The sequence below is a fragment of the Monodon monoceros genome, unplaced genomic scaffold (genome assembly GCF_005190385.1).
Source record: "Monodon monoceros isolate NGI ecotype Baffin Bay Population unplaced genomic scaffold, NGI_Narwhal_1 Super_Scaffold_21, whole genome shotgun sequence".
In the NCBI taxonomy this organism is placed as follows: domain Eukaryota; kingdom Metazoa; phylum Chordata; class Mammalia; order Artiodactyla; family Monodontidae; genus Monodon; species Monodon monoceros.
In genome coordinates this window covers 79673959-79699083 of record NW_021703778.1, presented here as the reverse complement: position 1 = coordinate 79699083, position 25125 = coordinate 79673959, and the positions used below count along the sequence as shown (strand labels likewise).

The 25125-nt window shown below is 52.0% G+C and overlaps 1 protein-coding gene across 1 annotated transcript in view; it reads right to left on the bottom strand.

The window, feature by feature from the left end:
• The window catches only part of ACSBG1 (acyl-CoA synthetase bubblegum family member 1), a 48496-nt gene that overhangs the window by 3516 nt on the left and 19855 nt on the right, over positions 1 to 25125 (bottom strand). The window contains exons 2-10 of the mRNA XM_029238551.1: positions 21969 to 22069; positions 9325 to 9545; positions 8777 to 8865; positions 8366 to 8486; positions 3333 to 3413; positions 3092 to 3241; positions 2563 to 2739; positions 1601 to 1782; positions 385 to 615 (exon numbers count right to left, since the gene is read on the bottom strand). Of these exons, the coding sequence (XP_029094384.1) occupies positions 385 to 615; positions 1601 to 1782; positions 2563 to 2739; positions 3092 to 3241; positions 3333 to 3413; positions 8366 to 8486; positions 8777 to 8865; positions 9325 to 9545; positions 21969 to 22069 (1353 nt within the window). The remainder of the gene's footprint in view (positions 1 to 384; positions 616 to 1600; positions 1783 to 2562; positions 2740 to 3091; positions 3242 to 3332; positions 3414 to 8365; positions 8487 to 8776; positions 8866 to 9324; positions 9546 to 21968; positions 22070 to 25125) is intronic.

Here is a 25125-nt window from a genome sequence, read left to right as displayed (position 1 = left end):
TACCCCACACCAGAGGACCGGCCCAGTCCCCCCAGCTCCCATCCCAGATGAAACCAGGGCTACCAGCAATGCTGGGACACCCTCTAACACACCCCACCCTACTGGAGGGAGAGGCCAAAGGGAAATTCCTCCATCAGAGCCCTGCTCAGGGAGCCCCTGGGCTGCAAGGCTGTTTGCAACCACAGACCCAAGTGACACTGTCACAGAGACCATCCCCACGAGACTCGGGCCTGGCCAAGGGACTTGGCCCAAGATAGAGCTGTTGGCACTCAGGGACCCATAGTCCAGTGGCCTGGGCTCAGGGACCTAATCAGCAGGGGGCGGCACTGAAGGGTGCCAGCCAGGACGTGCAGGCTGGCATATGTGCTGAAACCTGGGCCACACCTGTAGAGCCGGTAGTTGTAGGGGCTGGACATGAAGTGAGGGCCCGAGGTCTCGCTGAGACCATAGCCCGCATACAAGCGGATGTTGAGGCCCAGGAAGAAGTGCTGTGTCTCCGCGGTCATGGGGGCTCCTCCGTAGAAGTTTTTCTGACACTTGGCAAAGCCCAGTGCCTGGCGGATTTTGGCTAGCACCAGGTAATCTGCCAGTCGGGTTGTGAAGGGCTTCAGATCGCTGGTGGGAGAGGGAGAATGGCTCACAGAAGACAACACACACACACACTTGCATTAAAAGGTTGGGTGTTCAGTGGATACCCGGAATGGCCGTTCCAATGATCTATTCTGATTGGTTAGTGGCGACGCTGAATCCACTGCTAAATATTTTTAATATTGGCCCTGCCTGTGAACATGCATGCGCGCCTAGGTGTGTACATGTAGTTATGTGCAAACACGTCTTGAGCTGGGAAGTTAGAAAACCAGATTCAGCTGTGTATGCTTGCACAGACAACACAGATGCACGCAAGTTCGCACACACAGTAATACACACTTGCAGAGACTTGAAGTATATATGCACAGACACAAACATGTGTCTTATCCCGTTTGAAGCTCTTGAATGGGTCATTCATGCGTATTCACTTTTCATGTCTGTGCAAATGAAGCCCTAAGTGCATAGACACGTGTACATGTCTCATGAGACATGATACTGTTTCACAGACACACTAGTAATGGAAAATATTTCTAAATTGGAACAGGCCAGATTTATGCCATTGATCCTCCCACAGCACTGGTTGGGAATTTTAAAGCAATCGAAAGGCTGTGGGCGAGAGATGAGTGGTCACTTTGGATTATGGGAAGGCTGGAAAACCCCCATCACTGTGGCCCCTTCTCTATAGCCACCTACGGAAGTCAGGAGGAGACCCCTCAGGAGGCTGCCAGGAGCTGCTCCCAGGGACGTAAATGCCACCCCAGAGGGAGCAAGTCAGTCCTTGCAGTCAGACCCAAAGATGGGGTGATGGTCTCCTGTGGGATCTGGCAAGAGAACAGGGGCTCGAGAACAGGGGCTCAAGCTCAGCCACTGATGGGGCCTCTGTGCAGGGGTCTGGACAAGCCTGGTCAATGGGGCGTGGACAAACCTGGCCTATCAGATCCTAGGTTGTGTCCTGGGGTTATGACCCAGCCCTGCTGCCTCCCCAGGCCTCCTGCCCCCTGGCCCTCTCTACCTGCTCGGGCAGGTGAGGTTCTGCTCCAAGGTCACCGACATGGCCCACAGCAGCATCTTGCGCCGGATGAAGCCAGACTGAGCCGCCACCTCCTGGATCCGCTCCATGATCTTCTCCCACACCCGCGGCACCCCCATGTGGGACGTGGGCTCCACTTCCCTCAGCGTGTTCACCAGGCTCCCCTGTTCGCAGCCAGCGAGAGACAGGGCTGCGGTTCAGAGCCGGCCGGGAGCCAGGAGGCCCCTGTCACCAGAGCCAGCGTGCACACACGCAGGCATCCTGTATACAGTAGCTCACACAGGTGTGCGCACACACCGCGTGCAACTCATGTCACATACTGTCGGCTACCACTCAACAGCCATCTACTCGCTGCTCTTCTTTGCTAAAAGAACCTTGATGTAGCTCAGCTACGAGGGTGGCCGGATGCTTCAGAAGTACCTCAGTCCCCTCCCAGTCCTGGGGGCAGTGACTTTTTATTAGTCTAGCTCCAACATGGTAATCCCATTCCCTTAAGCAGTGACTGGTTGATGAATGGACATGGGACAACATTTGGGCCAATGCAGGGGAGGGGGAAGTCTGCTAGGGGGCTCTGGGGACGTTCTCCTCATGGTTACAAGAAGGATCCCAAGCACAGGTGCAGTTTATGAGGCTGGGATGCAGGGCAGGGCCGTGGCCATCTGTGACCATCCTGTGATCTCACTCTGAGGGTGGCCCGTCCTAGACGGCGCTGTGGACCCACACACCACTCTGACTCAACTTTCCTTTATGGAATATCATCAGTTTCCCTTGTTTGATCATCTGAGTCAGGCTGTGCTAACTGCAGTTGAAAGAATTCTGACCGATAAACACATGGGGAACCGGCATGCTTGTGATGCACACAGGGCGCACAGACACAAGCACACACTCGGGCGGGCCCTTGCACACACACTTGGACACCCACTTAGGCAGAGAGGCAGACTGACCTTCAGGGCATCAGTCTCAGCAAAGCAGACCTGGGCCCCCCACTGGATGCCGGTCCACAGGTCATAGATCTGGGCAGCAATGTGGCTGAGGGGCAGGTAGCTGACCACCACCTCCTGTTGGACTTCTGCGGGTTGGATGTCACCGGCCTGGCTGCCGTAATGTGCTGTCCATGTGATCTGGCGGACAGGCAGATGGGTCCTGGCAGTGTCTACAAAGCCAGCCCTGGAAGTGCTCACATCTGTGGCCACCCTGTGGGCTTGGGCTATTTCTCTGGAGTGTTCTTTGAACACCCTAGAGGTTGTTCACCCTCCTGGGCACCTCTGCAGGAAACACCCTGGGACAGGCCTCCCACTCCCAATCCCCACCATTTTTCTGGGCTCAGTCTGTACCACAGACTTAAGGGTTGTCCTACTTATCCCAGCTCCCTGAGCTGAGGGATTGAAGGAAACTCCCTGGGAGTTGTTAGGGCAGGGCCACTGCCCAGATCCACCCATAGCCCACCCCCACCCATCTGGGCATCTGTCCTACATTGTCTTGACTCAGCATCACGCCCTTGGGGTTCCCAGTGGTGCCTGACGTGTAGACCAACACGCAGCACTGGTTAGGCTGCTGGGCATTGATGATGGTGTCCAGGGCCTCCTCAGTCACCTCATTCCCCAGATCCATGAACTCCTCCATCTGCGGCCAGGCGGGAGAGTGCAGACAGGCCAGGTGAGCTGGGCAGGCTCACACAGACCCCACCTGCCCCACACGAGCCCTCTACCCATACCGTGTACACATTGGCCATCTTTGTCGGAGGAGATTCTTGAAATATCACTACTGCCTTCAGGTGTGGCAGGTTTTTCCAGATCTGTATTGACAGGAAAAATAAATGGGGTTTCATTTTAAAAAGTCACCTCTTGAGAAGAGCCCCATCTCCAGGTGTTAGTCAGCCTGGCAGGCACCTTGTGGCAAAGGTTGTTGGTCCCCAGCTCTGACCTTTCACTCAGCAGGACACTTGCCACCCTTCATGCATGGTTCCCCATCATGAGAACTTTGGAGCAGCAAAGGTGGGATAAGTAGGGGGCAAGGAATGACTTCTATTAAAGGAAAACCAGACAACCTGGGGCCTGGCTGAGTGCAACAGGGGACTGTGTGACTGCAGAAGAGAGAAGAGAGGAAAGGGTAGAGGGAAACCAGAACTCAGTTATCTCACTGAGTTGAGGTGTCAGAGGTCAGAGTTCAGGAAAGCCGGGGTGCCTAGAATTTGTGGGACAGAATACCAGACAGGAGAGAACTATGCAGAGAAAGAGTTCTAGAAATTTCTTTAGGGGTCATCTTGATTCTTTGGCGGATTATCAACCTGCACAGGCATAGGTGAAACTCCGTGAAACTAGATGAAGAATAAATGCTGGAGGAAGATCAAGGACTGGGGCTAGAAGACAAACAAAAGCATGTACGGGGCCAGAACTGTTTGTGTCTCCATCAGCCAGAGTGGAGGGACCTCTGGAAATAGGGACCCCAGAAGGGTCAGGTCATAGGTCTGGGGCTAAATTAGCCTTAGAGGAAAGGCTATCTAAACCTGCTCTGAAAGGCTTAATTAAACACAAGTCTCAAAATGAAATTGAAAGAGAGAAAAAAATAATGGAAAAAATTAACCTGCAGGAGAAAACTAAGAAGCCTAACATATGTGTAACTGGAGTCCCAGGAAATATTTTTTTTAATTGAAAAAAGTCTGAGAAATTTCCAAATTTGATTAGAACTGTAAATCCATCAATTCAAGACTCCCGGTGAACCCCAAGCAGGATAATCACAAAGAAAAACCACACCAAGACACAACATAATCCAACTGTTGAAAACCAGTGACAAAGGAAAAAATCTTAAAAGCGGCCAGAAAAGCAAGATACACCATGTGGAAAGGAACAAAGATAAGAAATTATAGACTTCTTATCAGAAGCTATGCAAAGTAGAAAACACTGGGATGAAGTCTTTAAAGAGCTGAAAGAAAAAAAAAGGAAACCCTGTCAACCTAGGACTATAAACTAAATGAAAATATCTTTCAGAAAATGAAAGCAAAAATGAACAAGTTTTCAGACAAAGAGAAGCTGACAGAATGCATTGTCTTCAGACTTGTATTGCAAGAAATGTTGAAGATTAACATATATATGCTAATGTGTATAAAATAGATAACTAATAAGAACATGCTGTATAGCACAGGGAACTCCACTTCACTGTACAGTAGAAACTAACATAACATTGTAAAACAACTATACTCCAATAAAAAAAGTAAAATTAAAAAAAAAGAAAGAAAATTCTTAAGGAGGAAGGAAGATGAACCAGATGAAAACTTGGGTTCGACATAAAGGGATGAAGAGTGCCAGAAATGGCAAATACGTGGGTAAATAAAAAGACATTTTTTCCTTCCTTTAAAATTTCTTTGAATGATACTTGACGGTTTAAAATACTGCATTGCAGGAGTTATAACTCACATAGAATTTAAGTATAAATGACAATAGCACAAAGTATGGGAGAGAGAAGGAAGTACACTGCTGTAAGATTCCTACATTATATGTAAAGTAGTACAATATTATATTATAATATTATTTGAAAGTAGACTGTGATGAGTTAAAGTTGCATAGTGTAAGCCCTAGAGCAAACACTAGAGGGAGAGCTAGTAAACCAATGGATAGAATGGAATACTCAAAAACAAACCAAAATAAAAACAGAAAACTCCATCCAAAAGAAGTCATGAAAGGGGAGAAAAGGATCAGAGAATGGATCGGACAAATGCAAAACAGCCAACTGGTAGTTTTATAGACAATTTTGTCAGACTGGATTAAAAGGCATGGCCCAGCTATACGCTATCTGTAAGAGTCTTGCTTTAAATATAAGGACACAGGTAGGTTAAAAGTGAAACTATGCAAACATATATACCATGCAAACATCGATCATAAGAAATCTGGAGTGGCTATATCAATTTAAGACAAAGTAACTTTGGAGGAACAGTTGCCAGAGATAAAGAGGGACATTTCTTAATGATAAGGGGATTAATTCATCCAGAGGGCATAACAACCTAAATACGTGCATACATAACAGAGCTTCAAAATATACGAAGCAAAGACAGAACCAAAAGGATAAATAGATAATCCTCAACAATAACTGGAGATTTCAACGTTCCCTTTCTCAGTATTTGTTAGCACAAGTAGACAGAAGATCAACAGGGATATAGATGACTTAAACAACGTTAGAACACTATCAATCAAGTTGACATTATTAACATTTATAGAACATTCTACCCAACAACTGCAGAATGCACATTCTTTAAAATATGCGTGGAACAGTCACCAACATAGATCATTATTCTGTCTACCACACCTGCTGTGTACAAATGGGGTGCTTCAGGTAGCAAAGAGTCCCAGGTGATGAGAGAAAGTTCTTCCTTTGGAGAAGAATCCCAGCTGATCAATTAGAAAACAAATATTTTCCCATGGCTCATGAAATAATTAATTCAGGCAAAGATCATGGGTGGAGAAAGGCTGATGGGGAATGTCACAGTGGATGAGCAGGTAGCCACCACAGGAATCCAGGGATGAAACTCAGAGTTCACTACGAGGTACCACCTGACATCACGTGCCTCTTGAGGCTGTGCCATGGGAAGTACACAGCGCCACCTATGGGTTGTTCCTGCCAATCACTGTCTAATCTGAAATGCATCAACACTTGCCATCTAACAAGAAGTGCAGAGGTTAGAGGGACAAGCTGAACAACAGCTCAGGATGGCTAACCTAGTTTCTGCAGCATGTCAATGACAGAGGTTCTCACACTTGAGCCTGTGTCAGAATCACCAGGAGGCGTGGGCCCCATACCCCGAGTTTTGGAATCAGTAGGTCTGGGGGGGGTTTCTGAAACTAAGCTCCCGGGGGATGCTGTTGGTCCTGGACCACACTGGTGTATGGTACGGGAAACAAAAGGTGGGGCCTTTGTTTTGAATTAAAAGACTCTTAAGAGACACCACCAAATGCAATACATGGGCCTGGTTTAGGTCTTGATTCAAATGAACCAACTGTAAAAAGACATTGCTGGTATTAGATGATATGAAAGAATTCTTTGACTTGTGTAAATAAAGGTGATAAAGTTACTTGTGATTAAGAAAAATGTCATATATGTTAGAGGTATTGAAATATTCGGGGGGTGAAATGCTGTGATGTCAGAGATTTGCCTTCAAATACTTCAGCAAAATAGGTAAACTGATGAAATGAGTGTGACAAAAAAACAGTGATGGTGATTAAATCTGGATGAGCACTCTTTGTGGGTCCACTACACTCTTCTCTCTATTTTTGTTTATCTGGAAAGTTTCATAATACGAATTTTAAATAATTACCTAGGGTGGACATTTCTGATTCAGTAGGTCTGGGCCTCGGTTTCTTCAGTGGTAAAATGGGGCAGGGTGAGGGCATTGGGATCAGGTCAACCATCTATGCAGAGCGGTTGGTTCCCTGAGGGATGGGGCAAAACTATTGGGGGGCTTTTTAAAGCTCCACTGCCCTCCCCACTCTGGGGTTCTGACATGAGCGCCCACGCTGAGGAGGGTGACCCCCTCGGGTAAGGCTGAGAATGAAAGCTAACACCATTGCTACTTGGTAGCTGAGGCTCTCAAGGAATCTTAAACCGGTGGGGCTTCAAGCAAAGCTGGCCTGCGGGCACCTGGGTCAGAGGGCTCTGGCATCTATGAAGGCTCCAAACCTGAGGAAATCAGGGCCCCGATGAGTCCTAGGGGGCCTGGGACACCCCTGCTGTGCACTCTTCTCTAAATATTTGTCCCCTTTCTATGAAGTGAAGGGTCCAAGTGCTTGGGGAGGGGGAGGGCGAAAGGGGGTGCTGAGGTCAGCTCGGGTTCACCTCAGTCTCTCAGAGCTGTTCACTTTGGGCCACTTTATCTGCACCCACATCTCCTCCCCCAATCTCAAACATTTATCCAAATCAGACAGAATGGAGGCCCTCAGAATGAGGGAACCCTGACGACAGGGTTCAAAAGGAGTGGAGACAGAAAAGGACTTCACGCAAGCTGAGGGAAGGCCCGTCCTGCGATCCAGATCTCGCAGTCCTAGGAGGTTGGAGACCACTTCTCCTGCCCTCAGGTACAGGTGGGGAGCTGAGGTCCAGGTGATATCTCCAGAACTAGGGCCAAGCCAACAAGTCAACCCGGGAGCCTCCTTTGAGATGCAGGGAGCCTTGGAGGATCTTGCAGGCTACTGGGTGTAGCTGGGGCACAGAGGTGCCCTCAGGCCACTGCATGCCAGCGTGGTGCCCATGGGGACACAGCCAATCAGGGAGGGACTTTAAATGAATCAGGAGGCATCAATGCTCCAGAAAAGACCCAGCTGCCCCAAGAGGCACTGTTGAGCCCCTCCAGTGCCCTGCTGTCTTCAGAAGACTCTGCGGCACTTGCTGTGGCTTAGCCCAAGCCCCACCCTGTGGCAGCCCACACCCCCACTCCCCATTGAGACTCAGACTTGGGTGCTCACGTGTCAGAGCCCTGAGCCACCCTCAGGGCACACAACCCTTCCCTGAAGGGAAAGCCATGGGGAACAGCAGGCTGGCTGGGGAATGTGGGGTATGTCCCTTGGACATTCTTGGCCTCAATTTTCAGACCTGGCAAATGGGTCGGCGGCCATTGCCCTGCCTGTGTGCGTGTGGTGGGGCGGGTTGCTGTTGAGAATGATGGAGGATTCTGGCAGGGAGGGTGGAAAAGCCCTTTGTAAGCTGGAGGTCTGTGAGGATGCCCAGCCTGACCCCCATGGCCCTGGTCCCTTTCCCCCAAACCTTCAGGATCTTTTCCAGCTGCTTCTGCGTGTCGACCACGATGATGTTGGCACGGCAGTCATGGGCGATATACCGGCAGGCTTCAGGGGAGCTGGTTGTGTAGATGCCAGTGACGATGCCACTGCAGGAGACCCAGGAGGATGCGTGTCTGGGCAGGTGCAGTGGGCCACCCCCTTGGCCCAGCCCCCTGCCCGACACACCCACAGCCCCCAGGCCCAGAGAGCTCCCGTGGCCCAGACTGGCAGCTCAGCACAGTCGCCCTAGGCAGAGCAGGGACAAAGGAGGGCCCCGGGGAAGAGATGGGATGTTGGGGACAGGGTTGGGGGCCCCTAAAAAGAGATAACGACCCTCTCTCTGCTCTCTGCCCACCTCCAACCCACTGGAGACCCAGCCCCTCCCTCAGCCACTCACCCTGCGAATACTGTGCCCACTGCCGAGAAGAACCACTCCGGGGAGTTGAAGCCGAGGATGGCCACGCTGTGGGCCCGCTCCAGGCCGAGCTCCAGGCCAAAGGCAGACAGGCCGGGTCAGCCTCTCATTCTCACCAAGCCCCCCTTCCAAACTGCAGGGACCCTGCCGCCCACATGAGGGACCACCCTCCCAGGCTCCCTCATTAGAGAGTGCCCTGGGGGATGAGTCACTCAACAGCCCTTGCTGCCCCTCCCAGGGCCTTCCCGGGGAGCCCAGACCTCAACCCAGTGCACCAGGCTTCTCAGGCCCCTTGAATGGGACAAAAAACGAGAAGCTCGTGTCACGTCCTGGCACATGGCAAGGGCCCAGTGAATGTAAACCCTCAGCACCAGGCCAGAGCGGACAATTAGCTCAATAAATGGGCTGGTTTTTACTGTTATCCTTTCTAAGGGCTTGCCCAGTGGGGCGTCGGAAAGAGGCCTGTGAGGGCCAGAGCTGGAAGGCAGGGCTGGGGAGGGGAGAGGCTGTGCCTTGAGGGGCTCCCTCACCTTTAGGAAGCCCTTGGCGGCTTTGCGGGCCAGCAGGTAGTATTGGTTGTAGGAGATGTGCTCCCACATGCCCTGTCGCTTGAAGCCCAGAGCGCTGAGGTCCCCGTACTTGTCCAGAGCCTCGCAGAACATCCGATGCACAGTGTAGGGAGTCTGTGGGCAGCTGGGGTCTATGCGCAGGTGGACGCGCCCATCGGCCCGAGTTGTCCACAGCGCCTCCTCTGCAGGGTCCAGGAGACCACAGCTTGGATCGTGCCAGCCCAGGGTTGTCCCCAGGGGACCCTTGGTCCTACCTTAAGCAGAACTCCCAGGCCTCTGGTCTCAACAATGCCTTGGGCACTGGGCCAAGGGGGCTGGCAGACACACCAGGAGGCTCCCTGTGGGGGGAGGTCTGACAGCCTTGAAGGATGGGCAAGCCTCTAGGGATGCAGCAAGGAAGAGGAGAGAGAATAGCTGGAGGGGAGGAGGAGGCCTTGGGGACCCTAGAGACATTTTCCTGCCAGCTGGGATTTGCCCCCTGAGGGTGGGCAGTCTGCAGTGGATTTGTGGCTGCCCCAGAAGAGTGAGACTGTCAGATCCTTTGGGGTTTCTACCCTTCCTCTGCCTCCTGAGAATGGGTTGGGGACAGACCCAATTGACAGAAGGTCAAAGCATCAAAAATAGCCCCTTCCAAGGGGTTAGAGGAGACTGAAAGCCAGCAGGCTCTGATCACTAGCCTGGAAAATTTCCCAGTCCCAGGAAATAATCTAACCATCTCTGCTCATTCTTGCCTAGTGCCAGGCCCCATGCGAATCCCTCACATGGGGATCTCCTCTAGTCTGCACAACATGGGTCTGGTAGCCCCATTTTACAGATGAGGCAGCTGCAGCTCAGAGAGGTTCAGTCATTTCCCCAAGGTCACACAGTGGGAAAGGTATGCCTGAGGCCAATGCTCACACTTGGGACAGTGTCCCAGGCACAACTTAGCCTTTTTTACTGTGTGCGGTAGGTGGGAACAGAGCTTTAACGTTTAGTATGTGAGATGTGAGGTGAGCCGTTGAACCTCTGAGTCTGTTTTCTCAGGGGAAAGGTAAGGGTTTAGTTCTCATGGATGATATGAGGGTCAAAAAAATGAAAAAGCCTTGGCATATAGTTGGGGCTCAATAAATGCACACTTTTGTTCTTCCTCCTTTTTCTAAGTTCTCCAGATCATTTGCAAAGGAGGCTTGGATGGGTGGTCTAGATCCTTTTGTCCACGAGGCCACTTTTTGGGGCCATGGCGGTCATTCTAAAAAGGTGACCCAAGGGTGGGGGAGTGAGGGCTGACTAGGACCACAGGGGCTACCCTGCCACCTGCTAGCCAGACCCATGCTGAGATGGAGAGGTCCCACCTCCTTGGATGTCCATTTTGAGGTGGGACCAACAGGGGTCCTGTGACCAGCCCTTCCCCGAGGCAGCAGATGGACTGATGACCTTGTCTCTCCTGTTCAACACTCTAAGGTTTCATGTGGACCCTGAAGTTGGCAGAAAGAGGTAAATGTCCTGGGGCTGGGACAGGAGAGCCCATCCTTCCTCCCATGGAGGCCAAGGATGGGGGACAAGGGGACATATTCCGGCCCAAGCAGAAGAAGGGAATGTCTGAGGCAGGGGAAGGTCAGCCTGGGAATGTGGGCTGGGGCAGAGAGAAGGTCACCCAGTGCCAGGCCTTGTGTACTGAGAGAAGTCAGAACCATGCTGGCTGGCATCCACCACCTCCCCAGACTGAGACCCACATCCCCAGGTGGAGGCGTGAGCCAGGGCCGCAGAGGACCCCTCTCCAATCACCTCTCAGACATCTCTAAGCCCCTTTCCCATATCCTGGGACCCCAGCCTGGCAGGTCCCAGTTATCAACCTCTTTAGGGTCTCCAGCCCCTGCACAAGGTGAAAGTCCATTCACATGAGCAGACCGGGGCAAAGACACAGGCTGTGGAGTCAGGTCGACCTGGGTTCCAATTCCGTTCTGCCACTCCCTGCTGTGTGACCTAGGAAAGTCTTTCTCCTCCTAGCTCCATTTTAATCATCGTCAAGCGCAAAGGGTTGGAGAGGTTATGGAGAGACTGTAGCCCTCATACAGGTGGCGGGAATGTAAAATGGTGCAGCCATATTGGAAGCCAGTTTAGCAGTTTCTTAAAAAAATTGAACATAAATCTACTATACAACCCAGCAATTCCACTCTTAGGTATCTACCCAAGAGAAACGAAAACACACATTCCCACAAAGACTTGTACATGAATGTTCATAGCAGCATTATTTATAGTAGTCAAAAAGCGGGAACAACCAAATGTCCATCAACTGGTAAGTGAAAACTAAATGTGGTCTCTCCACACAGCGGAATACTATTTAGCACTAAAAAGGAACAAAGTACTGATACAGGCAACACCATGGATGAAACTCAAAAACATGTTCGGTGAAAGAAGCCAAAAGCAAAGGACCGTGTATCGTCTGATTCCATTTACATGGAACGTCCAGAAAAGGCAGAAATGATAGAAAGCAGATGAGTGGTTGCCTGAGGCTTGGGGTGGGAATGGGGAGTGACTACAAGTGGACACCAAGGATCATTTTGGGGTGATGGAAAAGTTCCAAAATTGGATTGCTGTGATGTTTGTACAACTGAAAATTTGCTAAAAATCATAGAAAAAGTGACTTTTTTCAATGAAAAAGTGACAAATCGTTACACTTAAAATGGGCAAATTCGATGGCATATAAAGTACACTTCAATAAAACTGCTTTTAGAAATGGGAGGAAGGGGAATTCCCTGGTGGTGCAGTGGTTAGGACTCTGCACTTTCACTGCTGAGGGCCTGGGTTCGGTCCCTGTTTGGGGAATTAAGATCCCACAAGGTGCGTGGCACAGCCAAAAAAAGAAAAAAGGGAGGAAGGATGGAACGCTGACACACAACCTCCTCACCCAAATTGGGACAAGAGTTCCGTGAGGTAGCCCGGCCTGCTTGCCCAGAGCCTGGCAGAGTCACTTCCCAGTAGCTGGTAGCTCTCTTCCTTTCCCTGGTACAGATTCCTCTTCGTGCTTAGACCATAAAAAGCAAATTTCTCCTGTGGGCACTGCTAGATGCTCATGCTGCACTCCATTTACCTGTTCCCCCAGGCTTGCCAAGATCATCACAGGTAAGGCTTACGATCTGCTGTGAAAGCTTCCCTCAGCCAAAAGTTTTAACTTTAACTTATCATCTTTTAAGTTATAACCTTTTTAAAAAATCACAAAACAATACATATGTGTTCTAAGAAATAGAAAACAATTTAGAAGTACATGATATAAAATGGGATAGGGCTTTCTTAATGTTGCCTGTCTAAGTAACCACTGTTCACATTTGGTGTATGTCATGCTTATACAGATATACATACAAGGAATTCTTTTTAATTCTGTTGCTGTTGTTTTTTTACCCAAAGGGAAAAAAAAAGAATCATGTTACTATTATATTAATCAAGGGTAGCAAACCCAAAATGCCCATAGGGGATAGGTAGGTAATGTGCCAGCTTCATAATAAATAATATATAAGAGTAAACAATAAATGAATGAAGTGCCCCAGAATTTGCATGTGAAACACAGAGGCACAGTCTTCATTTTCACAAAGAAATAGGCTCCCTCTCATTTTCCTTGAGACACGTGGCCCTTGTAGTCCACCTTTTGTTTCTCTGTTTTTTGATAAAGACAGAGAATAGTGCAACGTTTTACTAAGGAAAGCTGCAACACAAGGGTAGTGATCACTGCCCCGATCCCAGCCTCAGTGTCAGGGAGGCAACATGGAGTGGTGGGGACTGTGGGGTGGGGGGAGCACACGCTTCATCTAAAGGGGTGGCTGCTCCTTGGCTCTAGGATTTGGTGCCCAGGAGGAAAGGAAACCGAGGGCTACCTGAAATCTGGGTGTTTATGTGTGATTATCTGATTTTTAAATGTTGGCTCCTACATTCAGACAGCCATTAGCCAAATCATCCATTTTTAACTTCCGTGACATTAATGTATCTCTCTCATTGTGTGTGTGTGTGTGTGTGTGTGTGTGGCTGTGTTGATACAGCTCCGTTGGCCACATCATAATTTCATATCATAATGTACATATCACAACCACTTCCCCATTGAAAGACACTCAGATGATTTCCGGGTTTTAGCCCTTAGGCTTTCCAAAGGATAGATTTCTAGAAGTGGGTTTACTGCATCTGAAGAAAAAAGCATGTAAAATTTTGATGGACGTTTTGGACAGAGTTCCTTCACCTGATTTCTTCTCTCCCACTAACTACACGGTTCTGCCTTTCCCCTGTGTTAGTTTTTCATCTGATGGTGTCTTCGCTATGGGCTTAAGTCATCTCACATCCTTCTCAGAAGGAGGAAAGAAGGAATGGACAAGGGAAGGAAAGGCAGTTGGTCTGTGAGATCAGTCTCCTCTTAGCCCAGCTGTTTTGTGACGGGGATGAGAGGCCTGGCCCCTGGTGGACCCACGCCCTTCGGGAAGGGTGACCAGGCAGTGCAGCTCCGGCCCAGCCCTTTCTCTCTACATTTACTGCACAGGCTCAGCTGTCTGAACCCCAGACTAGCCAGAAGGGAAGACTTTGGTGGGAAGGGGCCTGCCCCTGCCCTTGGCCTCCCAGAGGCCCAGTCATTCTCCTTCACTTGAAGGAATTAGAATGGGCACAGCTCCCATTTACTGAGCACCCTACTTGTGCCAGGAGGGCTGCGTGCCACCTTGTTCTATGACCTCGTGTTTAACAACCTTCCATCCTGTGAGACTCACAGAGGCTAAGTCACCGCTGGCAGAGCTGGGATCCCAACCCACAGTCTGACTCCCAAATCCACACAGTTCCAGTTGGCCATGCTGGGGTCACGGTGGGGTTCTAGGCCGACCCCAGAACCCACATCTCCCCTGGGAAAGGACTGTCATGCCTCCTGCCCAAGTCCTGCGCTGGGGCTCTGGCTCGGTGATCTTGGGCAGCCAGGACCTCCAGCCACTGCCTCTTCCTACATTCCAGAGGCTCCCAGAGCGACCTTTCTGAACCCATATCTGACCTGTTCGAAAGCCACCCACATCTCCCCTTGACCACAGGGTGATGCCCTCACTGTGGCCTCTCAGGAAGGCCCTCCCCAAAGGGGCTCGCCAGTCTCTGCCCACCTCAGCACAGCCAATCTGAGCTGCTCCCAGTTCCCTTAATTCCCACCCACCCCCGGGCCTTTGCCCATGCTGTGACTCTGCCTAAAACACCCTTCCCCCATCACATCCACCTCTCCCACCTTTCATGCCCCAAGTGCCACCCCCTCACGGGGGACTTTAGTGCCTGAGCCTCACTGCGGGCCAAGTCCTGGTTGGGTCTGCCTCTCCCACCAGGCTGGAGGCTCTAAAAGGCAGGTCTGGTTCCTCCCTGTGTCCTGAGCACAGAAGCCTGGGCCCGAGAAGAGGGCAGGGGGCCTTAGCAGAAGCACAAATCAGTCTCTGTCCCATCCCAGTCCCAGAGGCTGGACTGAATGACTGTGTGTCCAGGGGACCTGGGCCTTTCCCTCTCTCCCCTCCTCCCTTCCCCCCAGGATGGATGAGGGTGGTGCAGGACACATTGCTGCCCAAGTACAGAGAGAGGTGGGCCCCCAGAGCAGATGCCTGCCCAAGTGGGCCACGGCAGGCTGAACCTCCGTCCTGCACACTTGAGAGCCCCCAGGTAGGGCCTGGCAAGACCCAGCCCCGCTCAGTGCCCTCCTGACCTAAGTCCACCACAGGTCAGTGGCCTCAGGCGTAAGAACTTATGGAAGCGAAGATAGATGAGCCTCCCTGGCTGCAGTGCCTCATCCTCTCCCGCTTCTCATGTCCATGTATCCCCACCTCTGGGCCTTTGCTCACACCATTGTCTCTCCCAATCTCATCTTTGTCAGAAGAGAAATCTCTGGACAGCGAGGTAGAAGACCAGGTTTTAGCTATCAGCAAGGTGGGCAGAGCAGTCAGAAGGGGTCCTTTGCCCACAAAGCACTGGATATTGGCCCTGCTCCCCTGGCCACAGCAGTGGGCCCAGAACCCCATGCCCTGCACAGGGGTCATGAGGTCATCGTGCTGGGCCTTGCCCCGAGGGAGCGCTCCTTGTGGGCGGTGACTGATCCACTCAGAGCCTCTCTCTTGCAGAGTTGGACAGTGACTTGCAGAGATCATGACAGATGCAGTGAGTTCAGGGGGTGGTAGGAGTCCTAGCACAGCGTGGGGAGCAGAGAGAAGCAGGCAGTGGCAGTGCAGCAGAGAGGGGCTGGGTTTGAGCCACAGTGGTTGTCACCACAGTGGGGAACCACGGAGGTCTCTTTCTTCCCATCCCCACTGGACACTTTCTAAGCGTCCTTTCTTCCCTGCCTGTCCTCATGATAACCTCCATCAACTAAAGCCATCTGAACTCACCTATCTACCTATGTACCTACCTACTTACCTACCTTCCTACCTACATACCTACCTGGGTTTCTCCTAAAATCAGAGAACATGAAGTAGCAAAGATGGAATTAGACAACACCCACTGTTGGCAAGGGTGCTGTGCCATTTGGAAGTGTGAATTAGTATGACTTTCCCGGGAGCAATTTAGCAATAAATATCAAAGGGATTAAAAAAGAAGTAACTTCTGACGCGGCAATCACACTTCTAGAAAGTACCCATGGGAGACAATCAGAGACACATAGAGCGAGAACAGGGAGATGGATATCTTAGCAGCTCTGTTTCTATTAACAAAATCATTGGAAAAAACCCAGTGTCCAATAGGGGGACATGATAAATTCATTAGGGTACAGCCATATCATAGATTCATAGGCAGTCATCAAAATAGTATTTAAAAAATATTTAATAACACAAGGAGATGTCCAGAGTATACCCTCAACAGAAAAAAAAGGAACAAACAAAAGTGCATATAAAAATGCAGAGAGAAAACTAAAAAGATCTGCATCAAAGTAATATTGTTAAAAAGCTTAGCACATGGTGGGTGCTCAAGAAATCTGTCTCCGTCCTTTCTGACTAGACTCTGAACTTCTGATGCAAGCACTGGACTTGCAATAAATGTTTGCCAAAAGAATAAATAAAACTGAACATGTGATGCCCATCAGGGATATAGACTGAGACCTCAGTGGTGGGGGAGCGGAGGGGGGTAGGGCATCCTTGAGCAGTGGAGGCAGGGCATTCCTACACATAGTACCATCAGAGGGAGAAGAAACTGAGTCTCAGAGGGGGAAGGAATGGCCAAGGTCACAGCAAGTTAGGGGCAGAGCTGGGACTGACTAGGACAAGACCTCTGACTGGCAGCTGCCTTGCATCCAGTGGCTAGGGGGCTGGTCAGTGAATGAAGTTTAGGCTCGGGGGTCCATGGTCTATTCCTTTGGGGATGGTGTTGGTGGAAGAGGAGAGTGGTACCTGAGTCCCCTGACCCTCTGCCACAAAGTAGGCTGCTCAGAACTGAGCAAGAGGGAGGCATCACAAGTGGGTCCAGGGCTGCTCTGGTACGTCTCAGCCTGCCTACCTGCAGGTGATTCTTTGGAGGATAGCAGAAATGAAAGAAATCGGGATGGGTTGCCAGACCCTTAAATTTGTCCCCATCCCCTCACCTCGAAACTCAACAGGGGCGTAGGTCTATCCCATGCCCAGCCATCTCACTGCTGCAAAACATGCCCAGGACCCAATCAAGGTCCCTATCACCCAGCAAGTCACCCCACATCCAAACCAGACCTGATTCCGAACGGCATCCAAGGGTTAGATCTATGGGTAGCTCTACAGAGAACCCAGCTAGCAGGCAGCCTGCAGCCAACAGCCCCAAGCACACACCCGGAGAATGTCCGCTGAGCGCTGGGGGCGGGCTGTCCCAAGGCCCCGCTTGCACTTTGTCCTGCCTCTGTCTCCTCTCCTGCTCTCTCTCTCATGTTGCCCCACCTCGTCTTGGCCTGACCCCGGCCTGTGTCTTACAATCACCCATTGTGCTGGGAGTGGTGAGGCAGGCAGAGAGCTGTGTTCTCTGGGGCTCTGGAATAAAGGCTCCTGAACAGCAGAGGAAGTCACTCTCAATTAGCTGGAAAAGGGAGAAACACGAGAGCAGAGAGGAGAAGCTTGGGGTGTTTTCTGCAGTCTGTGGGAACGGCCTCGGAATGAAGCTGATTAAGAAGAAGGAGGGAGACACTGATCCTTGGTAAATGTGGTTCTAGGGCCGGGACAGATGTCTATCTTCAGGGCATGGCATCCTGCAGCCCCTGCTGCAAAGGCTCGTCTGGGACGAGCACCAGGGGGTCCCTCTTCATACAGGGACCATTTGCTAAGGGTCTTTGGAACCTGCTTAGCCCCATGCCAGGCACTCTGGGGATATATGAGGGGAAGAGCCCACGGTGGCTTCAGGACATGATGAGAGATTAGGGTCAAGGCCTGTCTGGGCCAGAACAGTTTGTCCAGCCCTTGGCACACCTGTGGCTTGACAGAACTGGACATTTTGATTAGGGAAGAGTTTTTACAAGGATCCCCAGAGGCTCTGCTTTTTTCAGCTGGCGTGGCTGAGATTACCACCTGTTCCCATTTCCTCTGACCTCTGGGAAGTCGTTCTACCTTCCCCTACCCCCACTCCCACCAGAAGCTGAAATGACAGCGATCCCCTGCCTCACACTGTGCCCAGGGCTCCTCCCTGCCCCCCAGCTGCAGGCTCTGAGCTCCCTGAGGACAAGGGTAGTACCTGTCTCCTTCCAGACGAAACACCACGCATGCCCTTGAAACATTTGGGAAAGGGTAGGAACGTGGGACAGAGGGAGGCCTGGTGAACAAGCTGGGCTGAGCTCCCAGCCTCCTGACCTCCAGCTCAAAACTCCCCAGTGGGTGTGAGAGTTTCCTAGGGAACAGGTCTGGCCAGCACCTCCACCAGCCCCATCCCCAGCAGGTGCTTGCCTTAGATCTCCTCCTCTTCCCTGTGGTCTTGACATTGCCTTGATCCAGCTGGGGTTCACGCTTAACCCAGGAAGGGCTAGAAAAAAATGTATGTCTAGGCCCAGCACAAGGCTGCCTTTGTGTGGAGGTCAGATGCCAGCTGCTCTGTGGCCCAACTCAGTGGAGCTGTCCCCGGGAGAACAGCCATCTGGGCAGCTCAGAGCCCAGCCTGGGGACCAGAGCTTGAGGACCCTCCAGCTTCTTGGGAACTCAAGGAGACCCAGGTGAACTCTGATTCCTGCAGGCAAGCCTCTAAGAGCTCTCCAGAGGGACTGCAGCTTGGCAGTTAGGAGGCAGGGGCTGGCCAGGGCATGCAGGAGGGGAGAGGACCACACCTAAACGGTCCCAAAGAGGCAGTGTGCCAGCTAAGACTTCCACATCTTACTAGCTGTGTCATTCTGAGAACTCACTGAGCTTGTCTGAGCTCAGTTTGCCCTACCACATGAGAATGATAAAAGTGCCTACCCCACTGCTGCCATGAAGAGAAGATGAAAGATGATAGTTTATCCCTGAGCACAGAGCCTAGCATACGGTAAATGTTCAGTAAAAGTTGCTCTTGTTAAGGGGGCAGATGTGTGGGGAAGAACGATTTAACCCCTCTTGTAATGCGCTGAGGCCCCTCTCCCCAAACAGTCTTTGGTACAGATAGTTGCCTTTCCTCAATTTTATGGAAATGGCAGCTTCGAGGCCCCTTCCCACACGTGGCTGCTCCAATGTCCTCTCCCATACAGAGTCTGGAGCCAGGACTCTTGGAGCTGCTGGGGAATCGTGCAGATAAGCCCCAGGGCCAGGCCAGCACACAGTGGGCACTCAAGCCATGGTGAATCTGGATCTTACTGCAGCTGCATTCCAGAGCCCCCCCCCTTCAAAACCCTGGAGGCTACACGAGTTGGGGTTCAGAGGAGTGTGACCCACAGGGCAGGCTTGTGGGAGCCAATGAGGTCTGCCTGGCACTGCCCTTGGCAGTGCCTGGGGTCCCTTGGGCAATGGTGCTGAGAAGCCTCCTCAGCCCCTCCCAGATTGTCCCCTTCTTCTTATCACCAGCCCTAGATGCTAAACTCCCAAGGGCAGACCACTCAGCTCAGGCCCAGGCCCAGAGGGAGCTTAAACGTCTGAGGCCAGCTAGAGGTCCTCCTCATCCAGGAAGCACCCTGATCACCCAGTTCCCAGGTAGCAGGCCTTCCTTCCTCAGCCTCTGTGTGCCCTTCACCCAGAGCCTGTCTGCCCTCAGACTAGGAGTTCTCTGAGGGCAGGATACTGTCCATCTCAGTATCCCCAGCAGCCTAGCCCTGCACAGAGGATGGAGAGTCCAGGTTCGCCCCCAGCCTGGCTGTCCCTACCAGGTTCCCGAAGTCCTGATAAACCAGAATGGCTCTGCTGCCTCCCCTACAGTTGACTACTCCTTCCCCACCCCTCCTTTAAAATTGGTGCCCCACTTCCCACCCTCGGCCTTTGCCTGGCCCCTGGCTGCCAGCCCTCTCTGATGGGTCCCTCTCTGGGATTCCCCGCCCGCTTGTTTGAAACCTGTCTATTCTCTGTGCCCCACTGCTGCAGTGCTGCCAGATGCTAACTAAGATTAAGCAACTGAGGCCCAAGGGGCTCGGATTACTTGTTCCTCCTTGGAAACACTCCCGACACGGAATGCTCCACGGGACGCTGAACTTGCACCACATTGGCTCCCTTCCAGCCCCTTGAGTTGCAAAACACCAATGCCATCACTCACAGTCAGGACTTCTGAGCTCCAGGGCTTTGCTGTGCACAGTCCCCGGGTGCTGACAGCTGCTCTATAAGCGCTGCAGAGAAGGAATTATCCAGCCCAAGGAAAGAAAGCCTGAGCAAGCTGATGGGACCTGCCAGAGGTGACGCAGCAAGCTGCCCTGGCTCTCGGGAAGAGAGCGTGGCAGTTGCCTGGGCCCAGCTGGCCCCTCTCCTGGGCTCTCTCGGTGCCGTTCAAACCCTTCCCCTCAGAAATCGGTCAATGCCTTCCTTGGTCCAGGTCCCTCTTCATCTCTAAGGAAGAGCAGAGAGTCAGAGTCCACTCCAGGAAAGTGCACACCTCAGGCCAGATCCCTGCCGAGGCCACCCCAAGACACCCAGCCTGGGAGAGGGGCAGCTTGTCTGATGGCAGCAGCGAGCCCCGCCGCGGTGAGGGGATTGGCGTTTGATCTCCAAGGGACCAGGCAGCCTGGGGAGCAGGGTATCTGAAGCCCTGGTCTGGTGTCTCCCCTTGTTACACCATTTACGTCTCAGCTTCCTCACAGACCATGGGAATGGTGACCTTGGCCCAGCTTTCTGCCCTCCAGCCCACGACAGAGCTTGTGACAGAGCAGAGAGGTCCCAACTCTGTTCCTGCCCTCACATCAGGCCTGTCCTCTGACCAGGAAAGCCAAGTCAGAAGAAACTCTGAGGGAAGAGTCTTCAGAACAAAGGCTCCAGTCCTCTCCGCCTTCACTGGCCTCTTTATTGCCCCATTTGGGGACGCTTGGAACTGGCCTCCCCAGCTAGTCCCACTTCGAATGCTACCACCCACTCCCCTAAACCCACAATCCCTGTTTAGCCACAAGGAAGACCCCGGATGTACCCACATCGAAGAACATTCTACGAAATACACAAGCAGGGCTTCCCTGGTGGCGCAGTGGTTGAGAGTCCGCCTGCCGATGCAGGGGACACGGGTTTGTGCCCTGGTCTGGGAAGATCCCACATGCCGCGGAGCGGCTGGACCCGTGAGCCATGGCCGCTGAGCCTGCGCATCCGGAGCCTGTGCTCCGCAACGGGAGAGGCCACAACAGTGAGAGGCCCGCGTACCGCAAAAAAAAAAAAAAAAAAAATACACAAGCAGTTCAACAGTCAGCTTGTCATCTCCCCCGACCAGCTCCCACCCAAACGAACGCCCAAGGGAGCTGGAGTGGCCTCGGGATCACCACCTGGCTTCTCTGAGGAGCCTGAAGCTGGGCAAATCACAACTGAGCAAACCAGCACCTCAGAGGAAGCTCTTCAGCCCTGAGAGGCGACACAGACCAGCGACAAGACAGCAACAATGTACCATCCCAAGGACAGCACTGAACCCGGGAGGCAGTGACCCTCTGTGCCACGCACTGATACCTTGCATTTTTTTTTAAACGTCTGTTGTTGCTACAATATTGTTGTACAGCCAATAAAAATGAACAAAAGCTGTGTTATTATCATTTTGATGACTCGTCAGGGTAAATGGTAACTCTGTTTCTCACAAGGTGCAATTATCTGGAAGTGAACGTCCTTGAAAGAGCATGTGGCCTCCCAAGCTTCCAGAAACAACTCTGCCAGCTCGGGCCGGCCAGCCTGCCCCTGGGCCCAGTCAACCCGCTTGGACTCTCCAAGGCCTTGCTTATCTGGGCCTCCTCCCATCCTTCAACAACGGCTTGCTCTGGATGAGGCCCCAGCTGTCTTTCTACCTCTGACCTCTCTCCTTCCCAAACTTCTTGAAGAAAAAACTTCCTCCCGCTTCCTTCCATCAGGCTTGGCCCTGATGGCGGCAAAAAGGGTAGGGGCGTGGTGGGGTCCCTGTGGGCATGGAGATCAGGATTTCCGCCTTCCCAGTCCCCCAAAATTCTGTCCTGCGTGGGTCCCCTGGCTTGCTTCGTTAGTGTCCCGTCAACCCCCTCCAGCACACCCAGTACAGCTCCATCCCTGCCCTGGACCACCCGGCTCTGCCCAGCAGCCTCCCACCTGGCTCACCTGGAGAATTCAACTGGGCATCTTTCACCTTCGCTGGGGACGAGAGCTTGAGAGCATGGCTTAGGGGCTCTTTGGAGAGTGTGTGCCCGTCAGTCAGGGAGCTGGCAGGGGAGAGGGAAAACAATTGTTAGAAGGTGGCAGACTGGCCTGGACTCCTGATGCTGGCCCAGAACACGTCTCAGCAGCCCCGGGGGTGACGATGGCATCTCTGCCTCCCGGGTGAGTCAGGGGAAAAGACCTTAGTAGTTGCAGGAGTTAACCTCACCCCCATGCCACCCTCCCCCTTCAGGTTCTAAGGACTCAGTAGAAAGAAAAATCAAGTCCTGCTCTGCTTTAATTTGCTGTGAGACTCTGGACAAATGCATGCCTCTCTCTGGGCTCAAGTGTCCGCATCTGGACAAAGAAAGGCTTGGGGTCTGGCACTGGAGGATTCTGAGCACCACTCCAGTGGCATGAAAACTTTGAGGGTTGGGAGGTGCCCCCACCCCCTTTCTCTCCACACCCACCAGCCCTCAGGCTTTGGGAATAGCCATGCTTAGAAACTCAGAGTGGAGCTGAGGACACTCCTACAGCTCTCACAAGTCCTAAGCAGGCCCCCAAGTGAGGCCCTCTCCCCTGCAACGGTGTCTGTGAGTGTGCCCTATGTCCATGCCCTGATGGACAGAACAGGCATGGGACCAGAGAAATCTGGGGCTCTTGCCATCTGTCTTCACTCCTGGCCCAGATCCCCCCTTGCCTCCCAGGCTTGGCGGCTCTGGACAATGAATCTCCTCTTCTGGTCAACACAGCCCATGGGGTTACTGGGCCTCCATTATCAACCCAGCCTCACTGCTCCTTGACATGATTCCTCCTCAGGGTTCAACTGGCCCGATCTCAAACTCCTGGGTGGATGAGCAGATGGGGTTCAGCATACACCTCAGGGTCAAGCAGGATTACTCAACTCCAGGGACACCTTTCACAGTCATCGGGTATGTAAACAGAGCCTACTGGAGTTGTGCAGTGTGCAACCTGTGCAGCTGGTCTTGGTAGCCCTGAGGGCAGGACCTTGGCTCCAGGGAATCCCACCTGTCTGTCAGGGTGGGGCTGGTCCCATCCCTACCTAGTCCCCAGGCAGCTTGCTCAGTTACCTGCTTCTCACGTTCGTCCTTACTCCTTGCTGGTACCGCAGGTTTAAATTAAGTTTGCAAACACATTCAGGCCCACCTGGTGCCAGTCTGTTTAAGAACCTGAGATAGGTTTTAAAGCAAAAGACATCATGAGGTTATGAAGGGAGGGCAGTGAGGAGGAGGGGGATGAGTGGGGTGCCAAGCTGGTCCCCTTCTTGGGAACTTTGTGAACAAGGCTGGGCCACGGGGCTGAAGCAGCCCTTCTGTTGCTATGGTGACCTGCTCCAGGGAGGCTGCCGGAAGGACTGAAAAGATGACAAAGCATGCTTCTGGGGTGAGGCCTGCTGTGCCAGGCAGAGGGAAACAGAGGGTTCTGAACACCGTGGGACTTGTCCTGCTGACTTTGGATCATCAGTTACTGCCATTACTCTCTTGGGTTGTTGAGTAAAAGCTGCCTCCACCTTGGGACAAAGAAGACTATAATGTTATCAAATGACTCCTGCACTCAGGGCAAATGGGGGGACACGCACATCACTAGGCGGAGGGTCCCACACCGAGAGTCTGGGGGAGGACTGTGAACTTGGTGTAACATCCATGCTCTATCTCGGCCCCTGTCCTCAAAAGATAGGGCTGCCCACAGGGTAAACCAAGTGCTTAAAGCCAATCAGCTTTTGAAATCACCAGCTGTGGGCAGCCACCCCCAAATTAGCCAAGGCGATCACTGGCTGTAATCTCCCACCATCTTAACTGCTTCCTTACAAACAACCCTGTTTTTAAATCCTCACCATCAAAAGGTACAGGCAGCATTTCTGCCATCTAATAAAATTTGCATAAACTGGTTCTGGTTTTAAAATAGCTAAACAGGTTTCCCTGGGGGCGCAGTGGTTAAGAATCCACCTGCCAATGCAGGGGACACGGGTTCGAGCCCTGATCCGGGAAGATCCCACATGCTGCGGAGCAACTAAGCCCGTGCGCCACAACTACTGAGCCTGTGCTCTAGAGCCGCGAGCCACAACTACTGTGCCCACGTGCCACAACTACTGAAGCCCGCATGCCTAGAGCCCGTGCTCCGCAGCAAGAGAAGCCACTGCAACGAGAAGCCCGCGCACCGCAACAAGGAGTAGCCCCTGATCGCTGCAACTAGAGAAAGCCCGCACAGCAATGAAGACCCAATGCAGCCAAAAATAAAATAAATTAATTTTTTTAAAAAACACCTAATTATCCAAATGAGTAAAGTATGCTCTTCCTCTTGGTTTGAACCTTCAAGATTTAGTCCCCTTAGGGGGAGGGTATCCTTGTCCATCATCTGAAACAGAATTTGCTGGACCCCCCTATAACTTTTTCCTGCTCACTTCACTCAAGGTCATACTAGTAACAAACTCTACAGGTCTGGCTTGTAACACAAAAATGAGCGAAACTGCATCGCGTCGAGGGCCATCTGCCCCTTCCCAAGGTGGCTGCTGCCTCACACGTCTTTGTTGGCCATGGTCGTCTTTAGTTTTTAATTCTCACCTGCATTACTAGTGGTCACTTCTTGCCACTGTCACTGTGCTGGCCTCTAGCAGCTCACCTCCCTCCTACTTTACAGGGTTTTTTGGTAGCAGACTAGGAAATAAAATATCCAAGCTTGTTAGAATTGTCAGTTAACTCAGAGGAGATGGCTTCCAAAGTGAAATTTATAATGTTTTCCTCAAAGAAAAGAGATTTGGGGAGAAATCCCTTCAGTTTTGATTCCTTAAAAGCATTTTGGGCCCCTTCTAATTCTTGCTGCCGTTCCAGAAGGTACAAGTGGCTGGTAAATGACCCCAGCAAGTGAGGTACGACTATTATAGTCAACACGATGAGCCTGGCAAAGGTGATTGACACGGTATCCCCGTCGTTCTGGAATCTTAGGCTCCTCCTGGAATACAGCGCCCCAGAGCTTGGCTCAGTCCCAGAGGCGGAAGTTCCTAAACAGCAGAACGACAGCAATGGTGGGAGAATGGCCCAAGGAGACTGACTTGCCTCTGCTTTACTCATTCCTGGGAGGAGGAAGATCCAAAAAGTATCCC